Below are 13,344 nucleotides of genomic sequence, written 5' to 3'. Positions count from 1 at the left end.
GCTACCAAGTCCATAGCCTTCCTTCTCATATGCCCTTGCCGAGTACTGTGCGATCTAAACGTTGATTCAGGCAACCGATCCCATTCACGACAGACTCTTTTCACAGGGCGTGTCGCCGTTGGACCGTAGGGGGTAAACGCTCATGACACCGATCCTGGGTCTTTCACATAGAAACACTTGTGTTTGTCCTGCGACGACGCCTCTGTGAAAAGGGTTTATTGAGAGCCACTAATGAAGCTGTTATGTATCAAATATATAATATATGAAGCCTGCTCTTTGTTTATGGTTGGCCTAGGGGCTGTTGAACTAATTAATCACACAGTTTGAGGGGATGACTTTTATGACACATTTTTTTCTTTGGTAAATAAATCTATTTTTACATGAATGTCTGAATCACTAAAATGTGCTTGTATTTCTACTTACCGTAATAATTCAGGTTTGACAAATTGCAATTGTTTACATGTAAAATATTGCTGTTTTTATTGATAAAAAAAATACTTGATTTCAAGTTCAGTTTGCTCTCGTGTTTAATGGGAATTCTGAACAATATAAACTGGATGAGAGCCAACTCTTTCACCATGGGTTCCTTAATTTTCCCGATAATGGAAGCTTCCAATTACCCTATCCACCACGGGGCGATACTTGGTGCATACATGAACCCAACCACAAATATATCACCAAGTAGGCCGATATGCGTTATAATGTCATTTCATTTATTTCAAACATTTTGGAGTTTTCTCAGAATTGGCTTATAAGTGAGACTGAGAAAGATCGACAGATATTCATTCAAGATCCAGTTTCTAAAAGACAATGATTGAGACGTTATGTGGGCGTGAGTGCCATGGACCTATTAAGTGAGTGCAGGTCCAGCGCTCCAGCGACTACATCCTGCGGATATCAAGGATCTCAAATTGGTGACGGTAGTCCGGATGTCGTCGCGACGAGTCGCCTCCCGTCTGAGAGCTGATATATTTTTTATTAATTTTTTGAAAAATATTAAAAGACCATAAGGTTTTTATATTAACCATGTAAACGTAAAATGATTGTATTCTGGATAAAATAAGATTAAGTACAATTACATTGAATAATTTAAAGAGATATGCCCACACATAGGCCTACCACTCATAGCTCAAACTATGCTAAATGTTGCTGAATTATTAAAACCAGAAGTGGTACTAATTGAAGAGCTGTTGGGAGTCAAATGTTCTGGCTCACCAAAAAGAGTCGGAATTCCAATCAATAGAAGGAATTGGTAGGATTCAGCCATGATACTTTCAGAGATGTGGCAAAAATAACACGTGGTCATTGTGAGCAGTGACTGCCCGCCCTATACGCTGAATGCACAAGTGCGTCCTTCAGAAGCCAGTTGTTCATTGCAGCTCTTGCCTGAGCTGGCAACCACTCAGGGTAGATTCAAGATCCCTTCTAAAACGGTTGTCTCTCCCTCTTGTGGTGGTTTGCATTCAAAGCCCAGTGAGAGAACGCTTGTAGTTGTCCATAGTGAATGTTGATGTAATATACAGTTAAATGCAAAAGATGACAGCAATTACATTAAAAAAAAAATCGTTATCCATTTATTGATTGTAACTATATCTGGTTGGAAAAATAATACCTTCTATTAGGTTCTATAGAACTGTACTTTTATTTGGTTATAAATTATATTTTATAACCATCTATATAAAATATACTGTGTTCTGGCATAAATTACAAAAAACATTTGCAGATGAGTCTGCGCAAGGCCAATGAAGAACATTGATCCTGATTGAGAGCATTGCAGCCTGTCAGCTGTGATATTGAGTTGTTGTGTTTTACTGTTGTAAAATTGTGTGTTATTGTTTTTATACTTCAGTGTTAGGTTTCCCTTTTGACAGAGATGTTATTCTCTGTTTCCTGCCCAGGGACTACATATGAAAATTAGCTTATAGTTAACTCTGGTACTGCTAATGAGCTGTGCATTGTCCCTGCTAAATAAACAAATAATTAAAAAAAAAAAAACACAGTGTCCAGCCATTGCAAGCACTGGGCAGAGACGTGCAGAACAGATCGCCTTAGTCAAGGAAAGGAAATGTGGCCTCAACCAATTATTTTCCTGGCAGCATAGAAAAAGCAGGATTTATTTCTAGAAAAAAAAACAAGCTTAAGTACAATTACAGTTTCTTTACTACGTTTTCAATGTGAAGTTTAAAAGTTAAACGATCATCGATTAAGAAAACTGGATACGGTACTGTGACACTATCTGACTGCCCTTCAAAGTTTGAATGTTAGGAAGAGAAGCTAATGTTTGCCTGGTATTAGAAAACAACAACAATTTAGTTTTTGCAGCAATCTACACCAGTGTCAGATCAAACAACCAGACTGTAAGTGCTCATGTCCAAGGGTGGCACCACAACAGTTAATCAAAAGTATTGCCGTTATAAAAATGAAACTGTGCCTAACAATCATTTTGACCCAGTTGTGGGACCCAAAGACTGGAGGAAGTGCCTTGAAATGCATTTTATTTTATTTCCCCCTATTTTTTTTCACCCTGATTTTACTTTCAAACCATGATTTATTTGTCAACGTGCATTAAGTTTTTCACATCACATATATCTTAGTTTTTTTTCCATTCTATGCAGTTCCCTTAAGGGGCTCCGTAAATTCTTTCCTACCTTGAACAATAACCAAGGCGTTGGAGGGCGCCGGCTTTCTCCGATAGTTTTTGAATTGAGAATTGCCTGCAAACGTGCCAGTTTTTCACGTTTTGTATTTGAATAGATTAGAATATTAGAATATATTAGAATAGAGTAATTACACAATTTGACTATTTTTAACAGTCAAGACAATTTTAATAGTGAATTATTGAATCATAATTTAATAGGCTTAATCTTTTGCATTACATTTTCCATAACACCAACATTTATTTGTATTATCGTACTGCTGAATAATAATATTATAATTATAATAAAAACATTTTTTTTATATAATTAAACACCTTTCATAAGAAATGGAAGTACATTTTTATGAATTATGGTCCATATCAGAACATGACTTATCCATTTTTTATTTATAAAACGTTATGCCGGCTATACATACACAAAACTGACTCCTGTGGAAAATAAATGTGCATCAGATATTTTAGATGTACTATTTAAGTTACAGCCTTCATACTTCAGGCAATCCCTCATCATGACGTAAAGCATATATTGAGGAAATACTAAGATGCAGTCTTGATTGCGTCACATATACCAAAATAGACCAGTAATAGGGATCCCTTTTCCTTTTATAATTTCATTACTACCCGGAGTGCCACGCTATACTTGAGTGCCGTTTCAGATGGACAGGATATGCTGGGATGTGAGGAAGACGAGGAGGAGGGTGAGAAGGCAGAAGATGTCTGGCTTTGTGCCATCACCACCGGAAGCTGAAACAGAGACGTGCAGATGTTAAAGAAACAGACCATCAGGGTAGGCTTATCAACCAGCCTTTCATCCATTCACATCAATCACATTACTTACCTGTAGTGGTGGTGGTAGTGGTGGTTGTCGTGGTGGTTGTCGTGGTTCCACCCGCTGGGGCAACTGTGGTTCCAGCAACTGGAGTACCAGCAGCTGTGGTAGGACCTGCTGTGGCTCCAGCAGCTGTGGTTCCACCTGCTGTGGCTCCAGCAGCTGTGGTTGGACCAGCTGTGGCTCCAGCAGCTGTTGTTGGACCTGCTGTGGCCCCAGCAGCTGTGCTTCCACCAGCTGTGGCTCCAGCAGCTGTGCTTCCACCTGCTGTGGCTCCAGCAGCTGTGCTTCCACCTGCTGTGGCTCCAGCAGCTGTGCTTCCACCTGCTGTGGCTCCAGCAGCTGTGCTTCCACCTGCTGTGGTTGCAGCAGGCGTGGCTCCACTGGCTGCTGTTGCAGAAGCTGTGGTTCCACCGGCTGTGGCTCCAGCAGCTGTGCTTCCACCAGCTGTGGTTCCACCTGCTGTGGTTCCACTGGCTGTGGTTCCAGTAGCTGTTGTTCCACTGGCTGTGGTTGCAGCTGTGGTTCCGCTGGCAGTGGTTCCACCGGCTGTAGTTTCCGCTGGCTGTGGTTCCACCGGCAGTGTTTCCACCGGCAGTGGTTCCACTGGCTGTGGTTCCACCGGCAGTGGTTCCCCCGGCAGTGGTTGCAGCAGGCGTGGTCGTTGATGCCACGGCACGACCTGTGAGTCCCGAAACAAGGCCATCGAGGTCTGTCTGTGACTGCCGACTAGCCCAGTCTTGGACCACAGGGTCGTCCTTATAGGCAGTTAAGTCGTCGGTGTTGGATCCCAGGAGACCTCTGACCTGGGGCACAGTCAGGCTCTGCAGACAGAATAGTGCAACCATGTTCACGCACACAGACATAAAAGACGCGATACGAACGACAGCGACTATAGACCTTATAAGTCTGTTAGTGAGTTTACTCTTGCGTGATTTGGTTTGACCACACGTCACTTACCGGGACAACTTCCGGGTCCAGGCTGGTAAAAGTAGGTAGGTCCATGTTAACACCGGAATCAGCCAAACGGTTGATGTAGCTCGAATCAGCACCACCTGTGAGCCAGAAATGACGGCGGCAAATTGTATGACCTATTGTATCGGCTTACTTTCGTGGTGTGCTCCCTCTTAATTGGGTGCGAATTGCGTGTTTGTGGAGGTTAACGCACCCAAATAGGACGTGATGAGCTGGAACTCGGTAATTGGTACCATTACAGCCCGGGTCGCGCTGAAGGCTACCTGCGCAATGGTAAACAGCGCTCTCTTGTTCTCTATGCTGCAGTTGGTGATCGTCAGCTCGTTGGCATTTCTGCAACAGGAGAAAACAAGAATAAAAAACTAACGGTTTCACTTAACATTCCAACCTCAAAATATGTTTTTGTACATTGACAAAATAATTGTTTCTAAAGGAAACCTAAAGTATTTGATTCATTGTGCTGGTATGTGATTGACGAGATGCCCCCATTGGTCAGAATTCAAAAATTGCCTCAAACAGAGGCAGGCACAGTTAACCAGAACAGATAGTGTCATAGTGTCACGATTAGCTTTTAACAAATAGCTGTATGAAGGCTATGTCCTTTGTAACAATTTGAACTCAAATGACAGCTCTTAAATCATACCTAATCTTGTGGATCTTTTTAAAAAGAATTAAACACAACATTCAGATGTCTGAAAGCAAAGCACGACATGGAATGATGAATATTTGCGTCCATCTTTTATAACATGATATGCTTGTGGAGTCAAATAATATATCCAATTTTGTTTTAGTAGAACAATGAGTCCACTCAAAGCTAGTTAGCACTCCTCAGCTACCTGATGCTATTTGCAGAGATGTTCCTTAGCACACTGACGCTCAGAGCACACAAGTTGGCTCCTCCAATTTGGTTCAGCTCAGCAGTACCCAGACTGTTCCCCGGACGTGTCAGATACTTAGAGATGATAGCCTCAGCCTGACGAAGTAGAAGAAGGGAAACACAATGTGGGAAGGAATATTAGGGCAGATAAGGGCCCCAAAGTGATAAGTTAACTTTTATTTTTTTGCCAATGAAGATCTGTTTGGATCTTCATTGCCAAGATTGTATCTTCATTCAAGCCAGCTATTCACCAAAATTAGCTTGAACATTAAAACATTTCTGTCTGGGATTTGGGGAGTACATCATATCGTAATCAAGCGGGCTGTTAATCTGAATTGTAAAGAAATGAACTTTAATAACATTCACGCTAGCAATTCTAAATATTTGTCTTTAATCTTTAACAAAGATTAATAATTCAACTGAATCGTCAAGAAGGAAGCTTCTAGAACAGCCAACGATAGGGCTTGTACTTTATAATGCCTCATGGGTTCTTTCTTGTTGGTGATTCTCCGTCATTTTGAAGGGACTCAAGAGAGTTGTCGTAACCATGCTAATCCAATGAGAAACGCGGTGGCAGTTTCATACAAAACAATGTCTTCCCATAATGACCAATCATTTCACTGTTAATTGGTCAACAGTGACCAAAACAAATTACTACTAACATAATAACCAACATTACAATGCTCCTATGCTGCCAACATGGAGGCGGTCATTGCGACGTGACAAAGAGACATACAAGCCCTTCTGGTCAATAGTGTGAAGAAGTTAGCGTCCCCCACATTCAAGATGACTGTTAGTTGTGCTGCTCACCAAGGTCGGATCCCACTCCCCATTGGCGGAGTTCATCAGGTCGGACAGCGTGTCGATCTGGGTGATGTTCCACATGCTGATGTCCTCACTGGTGGCTGTTCGAGATGCCGGTCCGAGGACCTTGACCTGATCTTCCGGGATGGACGATGTGGAAGCGTATGCCTGAGGGTGGTAGAGCCAACATTAGCACAGGGTATTTTAAAGGGGTTGTTTTCTTGAAGGATCGAATCAGCGTTGTTATGGGTGGCTCAGCTAACGCGCCAACCACAAAGGGTGGAGGGCCTGGTAGCAACCCAGGATTGATTGCGACCTGCGTCCATGTGCTACATCACCTCTCTCGATCAACCCACTTTGCAGTCTTTGCACTCTCCTGTCCGTGAAGCCATAAAAGGCCCATAAAATATATAGTAAAGAAAAAAAAAAAAAACTTAAAGCACAGTACATTCATACACTTGTGATGATGGATTTGATATGAATAATCCGTAACACAATTGCAAACATATTTCCTGGGATATCTGCCAAGAGGGTCCTTTGACAGCAAGATCATCTCAGATAATGCGTTCCTACCCGATCCAGGTCCAATCACACCAATGATCAGCTACAATACAGTGAAACGTTCAATCTGTGTCTTCATCAGCTTGGTATGATTTGCTGGTCCGAAAATTAGCTCGACTAATTAGGTCGAATTAGGTCGACTTTAGGTCGACTTCCAAGTCAGAACATAACCAGGTCATTGTCTCCATGGCAACAACAACAACAACCAGCCAGCCCAATGGCCTACCTCTTGCAGCTTGTCGAGAACGATTCGGAGGTACTCTGTGTCATCCACTGCCTGCGTGATGGCAGCAAGGTTGTCTCTGGTGGTGGTCGCGCTGAGGCAACTGTTGAACTGGGCCGCGGTGGTGTAGTCGAAGGGGAAGGTCGCGTCGCTGATGGTGACCTGCGTGATCGCCCCCGAGGTGCATTCCTCGTCTGGAATCAAAAGGACACCAAGGAAATATGAAATCCCAAAGAAAATAAAACATTCCTTATTGACTTATAGACATACAAAATAAAGGATGCTTTTATGTCCCTGCTTTTATGATGTTGTTGTAATTCAAATTATTTAATGTTTTTTGAGTACATTTCTTGGAATTTACTTATTTGTATTCTGTTTCTCATTGTCAAGCCACTAAGCAGGCTCCATCTATTCAGTGCGATAGCGCTCTAACCCCATTATCTTTATAGTGAAACAAACTGGAGCTATAGCGATTTCCCTTTGTGACATGGAGAGAGCTTTTTAAAACATAAAAAGATCATATACTCCTATGCTGTATGGGTCAGCATAACATATATTGCAACCTTACCTTAGCTTTACATTAAATAAATGATTTGTTTATTAAGGACATGCAGTTATAATAGAGCATTTATGTGACGGCACAATTTATTTTCTAATTGTTTTCGCACGATCTGATTGGCTGGGGTTTTTGAGCGTGTCTACCTACCTACCCGGCTAACTTGTCCCATAAACTCATTGCGAATGACTGGAGTCTTCCACAAGGCTTGGAAGACCTATGCTAAAGCTAGCAAGCTAGTCATGTGTTTTGTGGTTTTGAAGGAGTATAGGTGTTGGTTGGATGCTGGAAAATTGCCTGCGCTAGCTTTTAGAGACTTAGGCCCAATCCCATTTCTGCCCCTTACTCCTTCCCCTTACCCCTCCCCCTTATTTTGAAGGGGTAAGGGTAAGGGGAAGGGGTAAGGGGGAAGGCGTAAGGGGTAGAAATGGGATTGGGCCTTGGGCCCAATCCCATTTCTACCTCTTACCCCTTCCCCTTACCCCTTCAAAACAAGGGGGAGGGGTAAGGGGAAGGGGTAAGGGGTAGAAATGGATTGGGCCTTAGATGAACGTACCAGCGGCCCTCGTTCTCCGACTTCTAATGGAGGCCTTATTTCTCTTTTCATCCTTCTTTTCCTTTGTCGGCTCACTCCATTTTCTCTGAGAGTTCTCAGGAAGGTTCTGAGGAATCTCCTCTTAGTTCTCTGAAAGTGTCAGGGAAACAATGGTAAAACTTCCGGCAAACGAATGGACATTGCGTGAATTTGCATCCGGCTTTGTGCCGCTTTATTGTCTGTTTGATTTCCGGTACAAAAGACAAAACTCTATACATTATCGGGAACCTTGAAATGCACACATATAAAAAACCATGACTCATGTGTCACATGACATACCCGTGTCAAACTTCTCATAGAATGGTTGCGTAAGGTAGAGTGGTAGTATTTCCAGGTCTTCCAAAGTCTGGCCATTCCATGTACTAGGAGCCCTGAGAACAACAAACAAACAATCAACAATAGAAAAAACCATCAACAAAAAATAGTAAAGAACATGCCCCATATGGCTCAATTTAATATTCCTATTTAAGCTAAAAATAACCTGTTTTAGGATTTAGGAATGTCTTTCTAGATTACCCATAGGTGGTGTTCCCAGACAATAGCAAGGTCTCCATCGCAGTCACTTGTGGGCTAGTGAAGTCTTTACAGTTTTGAGCTTCTCCAAGATCGACTGGGTCTGAGTTTTCGATGACTGAGCTGTCAAGAGTGCAGCACATGTTCCCCAGAACCATCACGTTGTTCTCACTCAACCCAGTGCCCGTTATGCCCTGACGAGAAAATAAAATAGATTATATTACAGAGTCAAATAAGCATAGTAATATCTGCCAGCCATCAGTAAAGCTAGAAGACAGAGAAATGCATTTGTGATGACGTTTAATATAAAACTTCAATCCAGTTCCAAAAAATATCAAATATCAATGGACTACATAAACAATTGTGAGTGTGGTACATTTATCACATGAGATGACTGTAGAACACAATAAGTGTCCCTGCCTGCTGTGCTTGTGTTGTCTGTATATTGTTACTGGACGTACCAGACAGCTCCTGGCGTTGGTAAACAGTTCCGCCCGCTTGAACTGGAGTGTTGTTGAGAAAACAGAGAAATCTGCCTCTGCCAGCTCTTGAAAGTATGACTTGCAATTTGCTTGTGGCACCAAAGAATAGCTTGAAATCGAAAACAAAAACAGCAATATTAAAGGGGAGAAAGATTTAGTTTCTGGCGCGGAAAAATTTGAATACATTAAGTAAATATCAAAATTAAGCGTTGATCTTTTCTTTCTGCTCGTTCAACAAGCTCTTGCGGAGCTCCCATAATTGGTAAAAGCTTTGACAGGTTTTTCTCTCGTCGTTCTCCGCCCAAAACGTTCAGGATTTAGGGGTGGACTCACTCGTAGTAGAGTAGCACATCAGGCGGGTAGAGGTTAAAGCTGGTCACATCCGTCTCATTTTTGATAAGGTTGTACATGCAGGTCAACTGGAGTGAGGCAAGCAAATACAATCGCATGGTCACCTCCCGTTGGATAGACAACATCATTTCCTGCCATGAGTGGTTGTATCTGTGGGTCTGTTCCATGTGATCCCGCATACCTGGGTCTCCTGCAGTATAACCCTCTGCCTGCCTCTCCTTCTGCAGGCCCTGACCAGTCTAGGGATCCTCGCCTTGGTCAGAGTCACTACTCGGGTGCACGTGAATCCTGCGAGGAGGGAAGAGGAAATACTACAAACGCACACACGCAAACACAGATTCAGACAAACACACGCAAACAAAGATGAAAACGCACACACAAACACACACACACTCACACAAACCCAACATTATTGAGCACTAAAAGCTACAGATTAATTGCAAAAAAAAATACAAAACATTGTTTGAATTAAAAATCTCACTTGTCCTCTTGATTTTGCATTCCATTGGCAACCGTGTCAAAGAAGAGCACCGCCTAAAGAACAAAATACTTTTGTACTTTTTTTCTTCTTTTTTGATAACAAATCTGTAATCAACATAGTGGTTTCAAATGTATTGGCTCCTACCTGCTGCTTCCTCCATGTCTTTCTATTGAGTCTCATGACGACCGTGGTGCTGCTGAAAACCAGAAAGAAGCGTGGTATCTCGGTCGCCAGGGCATCTGGTACGTTGTCTATGATTGCCGTGCTGCTACTGTTGACAGATATAATCTAGCGTGACAGGGAAGAAGTGTGGCAGGTATGACTGAAGTTATCATCCAATCAATTTGAAAAATACCTGACCGACAAAACGCGATCCCGTGGCGTCTTTGTCCTCAGGCGACCACATGATGAGCGAAGGCTTGAGTTTTGCAAAAGGTGTTATTGGCCGGAGCCTCTGCCTCTACCTGATTGACGAAGGTCTGCTGGACGATCGTTGGTGCGCTGATGAAATGCGTTAAGAACGTGGGATCCTGGAAGCGCTGATCAGCTCTGTGCCCGAGATGCTGCCGAAGACCGAGGAGGGAACGCCGACCACGAGAGATCCCAACATAGTTAACGTTGCTTGGTTGGTGATCTGGAAGTACAGAGGGACAGCATTCAGAGCATGACTATGATAGTAGTGCAGCTTTAAGTTAGCTGTTAAAAAAAAAACAGCACTTACAACAACACTCTCCGCCACACCCAACCCCACATCCTCATACCTGTAGCTCTCCTGAGGACGTCAGGGCTTGGACGATTGCCAGGGCCTGGCCTTGGTTCCAGCCAGTCGCGCTGCTGAGGATTCCCAGGGAGGCCAGCAGAACTTGCGGACTAGCGGCGTTGATCTGACCGGCGGAAATGCTAGTGGCGCTCTCTTCGCTCAGTGCAGCGATGGCGTCTGTCGTGAGCTCGTCGCCAAAGTTAGCGGCTAAGGCAGCAGAGATCTACAGGGTTCAGGACAGAGTCTATGAGCACATGGTCATGTCTGTTCATAGTCGCCCACTGCTTCTCAAAATGTGTGTATTTTTCTATGACGGTTTTATTTCCGTGAACCTGTGTTATACTGAGTTGGATATTTCCGTTGCTTTGACTTTGTTGTGCTTGAAATTCATACCTGGGGGTCCAGATCTGTGCAGTGAGTTGTTAGATTGTACAGAACTATGCTACTCTGGAGCGCATTCAGTTGGCCAAATGAACTAGCTGGAGCAGAGCACCGAAACTGGAGCGGGAGTCTGTAGACAGTGGAAAGAGTAAGAGAGAGAAAGAAAAGAGGAGAGAAGCACAAAGCAAGGAAAAGAAAAAAGAGAAAGAGAGAAAGAGAAAGAAAAAGAGAGAAAGAGAAAGAAAAAAGAGAGAGAGAAAGGAAAGAAAGATAGGAGAGATAGGAAGAAAATGAAGGAACATTTTCAATGGGAGAATACTATTATCACAGCTGTGGATGCGTGCTGGACTGGGACTCACAGCAGGGGGTTGAAGTTGCTGTCTTGCTGGTAAAGGAGCTCAGTGAGGAAGGCGGTTAGGTTGACGGGCAGGGACGACTGGTTGGAACAGGGCGAGGTTCTGAACGTTCACTGTGAACACCTAAAAAGATATGATGATATGATGACCCGACCTGAGTTAGATCCATCTATTGATCTATTGCCTCACATTCATCGAACCAATCGTCCTCCATCCATCCATTTATCATCGTCCATCGACAATCCATCCATCATCCGTTTTCCTCATTCATCCTTGGGAACTCCATCCGTCTTTCCAACATCCATTCATCCATCTCCGTCTACACCATCCATGCATCTGCATATACACCATCCCTCCTCCCATCCATCCACCCGCGACGTACACCTCCAGTACCTGTACAGGGCCGAAGGTGTTGAGGTCGTTCAGCGTGAGGAACGGTGTGAAGGCCCCGATGTACTCAACGAACCACGCCGTGGAGTTCAACTCCGGGCGCTTGCGTTGTAACACTTGGGCACCGTTTCTGCCAGACGATTATGGACGCTTCATTTGAAAATCCAACAAATAAAACAAAGACTGCAGTGCAATTAAGAACGTTGCGATCCACGACTGACCTGAAGTCAGGTAGGACCTGATGACACCGGTACACATCCCGGGTGGTAAAGTCAGCGTCGGCGTAGTCGTGCATCGCCAACGTGGAGACCCTTAAAAACCGAAAACAATCCCTTTCAATTACTCATGGGATGGTGCTCCTATCACAAAACACAACATACATACATCTAGCAGGACCTAGAAGTTCTAAAGAGCCAGAAGAGTTCAGCCTTAACAGGACCGACGGCCCAGTGGAACCATTGCACCCTGGAAGGCCAGCCTAGCCCACCCTCAGTGACGGTCGTATGAAACAACGTACAGTCTTTGGAAGGCCAGGCAGCTGGCGTTCTGGGTGGCGCCGGAGGTGAGAAGGTCCTTTGTGAGGAAACCCAGGTAGTTGGGGAGACGCCGATCGAACCAGGCGTCGACCTCCGACCTCTCCGTGCTGCTCAGAGCCGTGGGCCAGACGCATGGCAGCGTCTGACGCCCCACCGCCTCTGGGAGGGTCTCCTGTGGTTGGGGATAGCGTTATTTGTAGGTTTGTAGGTGTGTGTTGTGTGTGTGTGTGTGTGTGTGTGTGTGTGTGTGTGTGTGTGTGTGTGTGTGTGTGTGTGTGTGTATGTATTGTGTATGTACGTGTGTGGTGTGTGTGGTTGTGTGTGTGTGTGTGTGTTGTGTGTGGTGTGTGTGTGTGGTGTTGTGTGTGTGTGTGGTTTGTGTGTGTATGTGTGTATGTGTGTGTGTGTGAGCACAATGGCACGCGTGTTTGTGCTTGTGTATTGGTGTGTGTGTGTGTGTATGTGTGTGTGTGTGTGTGTGTGGGGGGGGGGGGGGGGTACGTACAGTTTCCAGGAACACGGGTGTGTTAGTATAGAGGCTGTAGAGGAGACAGAGATTGGCTCATCGTCCACAATGTCAGGACGCCGTAGCAGCTCTCCAAGTTCAGAGGGAGGCATGGAGTTGACCAGCTAGAGGGAAAGCAGAACACATGGAGGAATGCACTCTCCGTCCAGGCACCGTCCTCAGGTACTGAGTAGTCATGGGCGGGTTGGGGTTAAGGGGGAGGAGCCAAACATCAGGGGGGTAGAGGGTGCCACTCAAATGGCCATAGCTCTACGCTTGCTTACAGTATTATCTAAGAATCAGATGCTCAATCAGACACACACACACGCACGCACGCACGCACGGCACGCACGCACGCACGACACACACGCCACACCACGCACACACGCACACACACACCACCACACACACAAATGTATACACATACCTCAGGCTGTCTGCTCTCAGGCATGAGTGACAGGAAGGTTGTCAGGTTGGGGTACTGGAAGCCCATGAAACCGGCCGTTTAGGAAA

The 13,344-nt window shown here is 44.5% G+C and overlaps 1 protein-coding gene across 1 annotated transcript; it reads right to left on the bottom strand.

The window, feature by feature from the left end:
• Positions 1 to 2,095: 2,095 nt before the first annotated feature.
• Positions 2,096 to 13,324, bottom strand: LOC115540788 (uncharacterized). Its single transcript, XM_030352364.1, has 16 exons — positions 13,259 to 13,324; positions 12,879 to 12,956; positions 12,308 to 12,498; positions 12,012 to 12,101; positions 11,794 to 11,920; positions 10,665 to 10,886; positions 10,368 to 10,466; positions 10,048 to 10,191; positions 8,038 to 8,122; positions 6,929 to 7,119; positions 6,148 to 6,309; positions 5,297 to 5,433; positions 4,654 to 4,793; positions 4,446 to 4,540; positions 3,495 to 4,309; positions 2,096 to 3,400 (listed from the first exon to the last, which is right to left on the bottom strand). Exons 1-16 carry the CDS (start codon positions 13,322 to 13,324, stop codon positions 3,388 to 3,390), a joined length of 2,655 nt encoding a protein of 884 aa, XP_030208224.1. The 3' UTR covers positions 2,096 to 3,387.
• Positions 13,325 to 13,344: the final 20 nt, after the last annotated feature.

The sequence above is a fragment of the Gadus morhua genome, chromosome 3 (assembly GCF_902167405.1).
Source record: "Gadus morhua chromosome 3, gadMor3.0, whole genome shotgun sequence".
In the NCBI taxonomy this organism is placed as follows: domain Eukaryota; kingdom Metazoa; phylum Chordata; class Actinopteri; order Gadiformes; family Gadidae; genus Gadus; species Gadus morhua.
This window is presented reverse-complemented; position numbering and strand designations above follow the sequence as displayed.

Excerpts from the sequence above, each read along its gene's own strand:
- LOC115540788 (XM_030352364.1), bottom strand. The coding sequence starts at position 13,324 with ATGGGCTTCCAGTACCCCAACCTGACAACCTTCCTGTCACTCATGCCT. Across the intron at positions 12,957-13,258 it reads CTGAGAGCAGACAGCCTGAG|CTGGTCAACTCCATGCCTCC; the intron begins GTATGTGTATAC and ends CTTTCCCTCTAG. Across the intron at positions 10,887-11,793 it reads ACACCTTCGGCCCTGTACAG|ATCTCTGCTGCCTTAGCCGC; the intron begins GTACTGGAGGTG and ends TGAACCCTGTAG.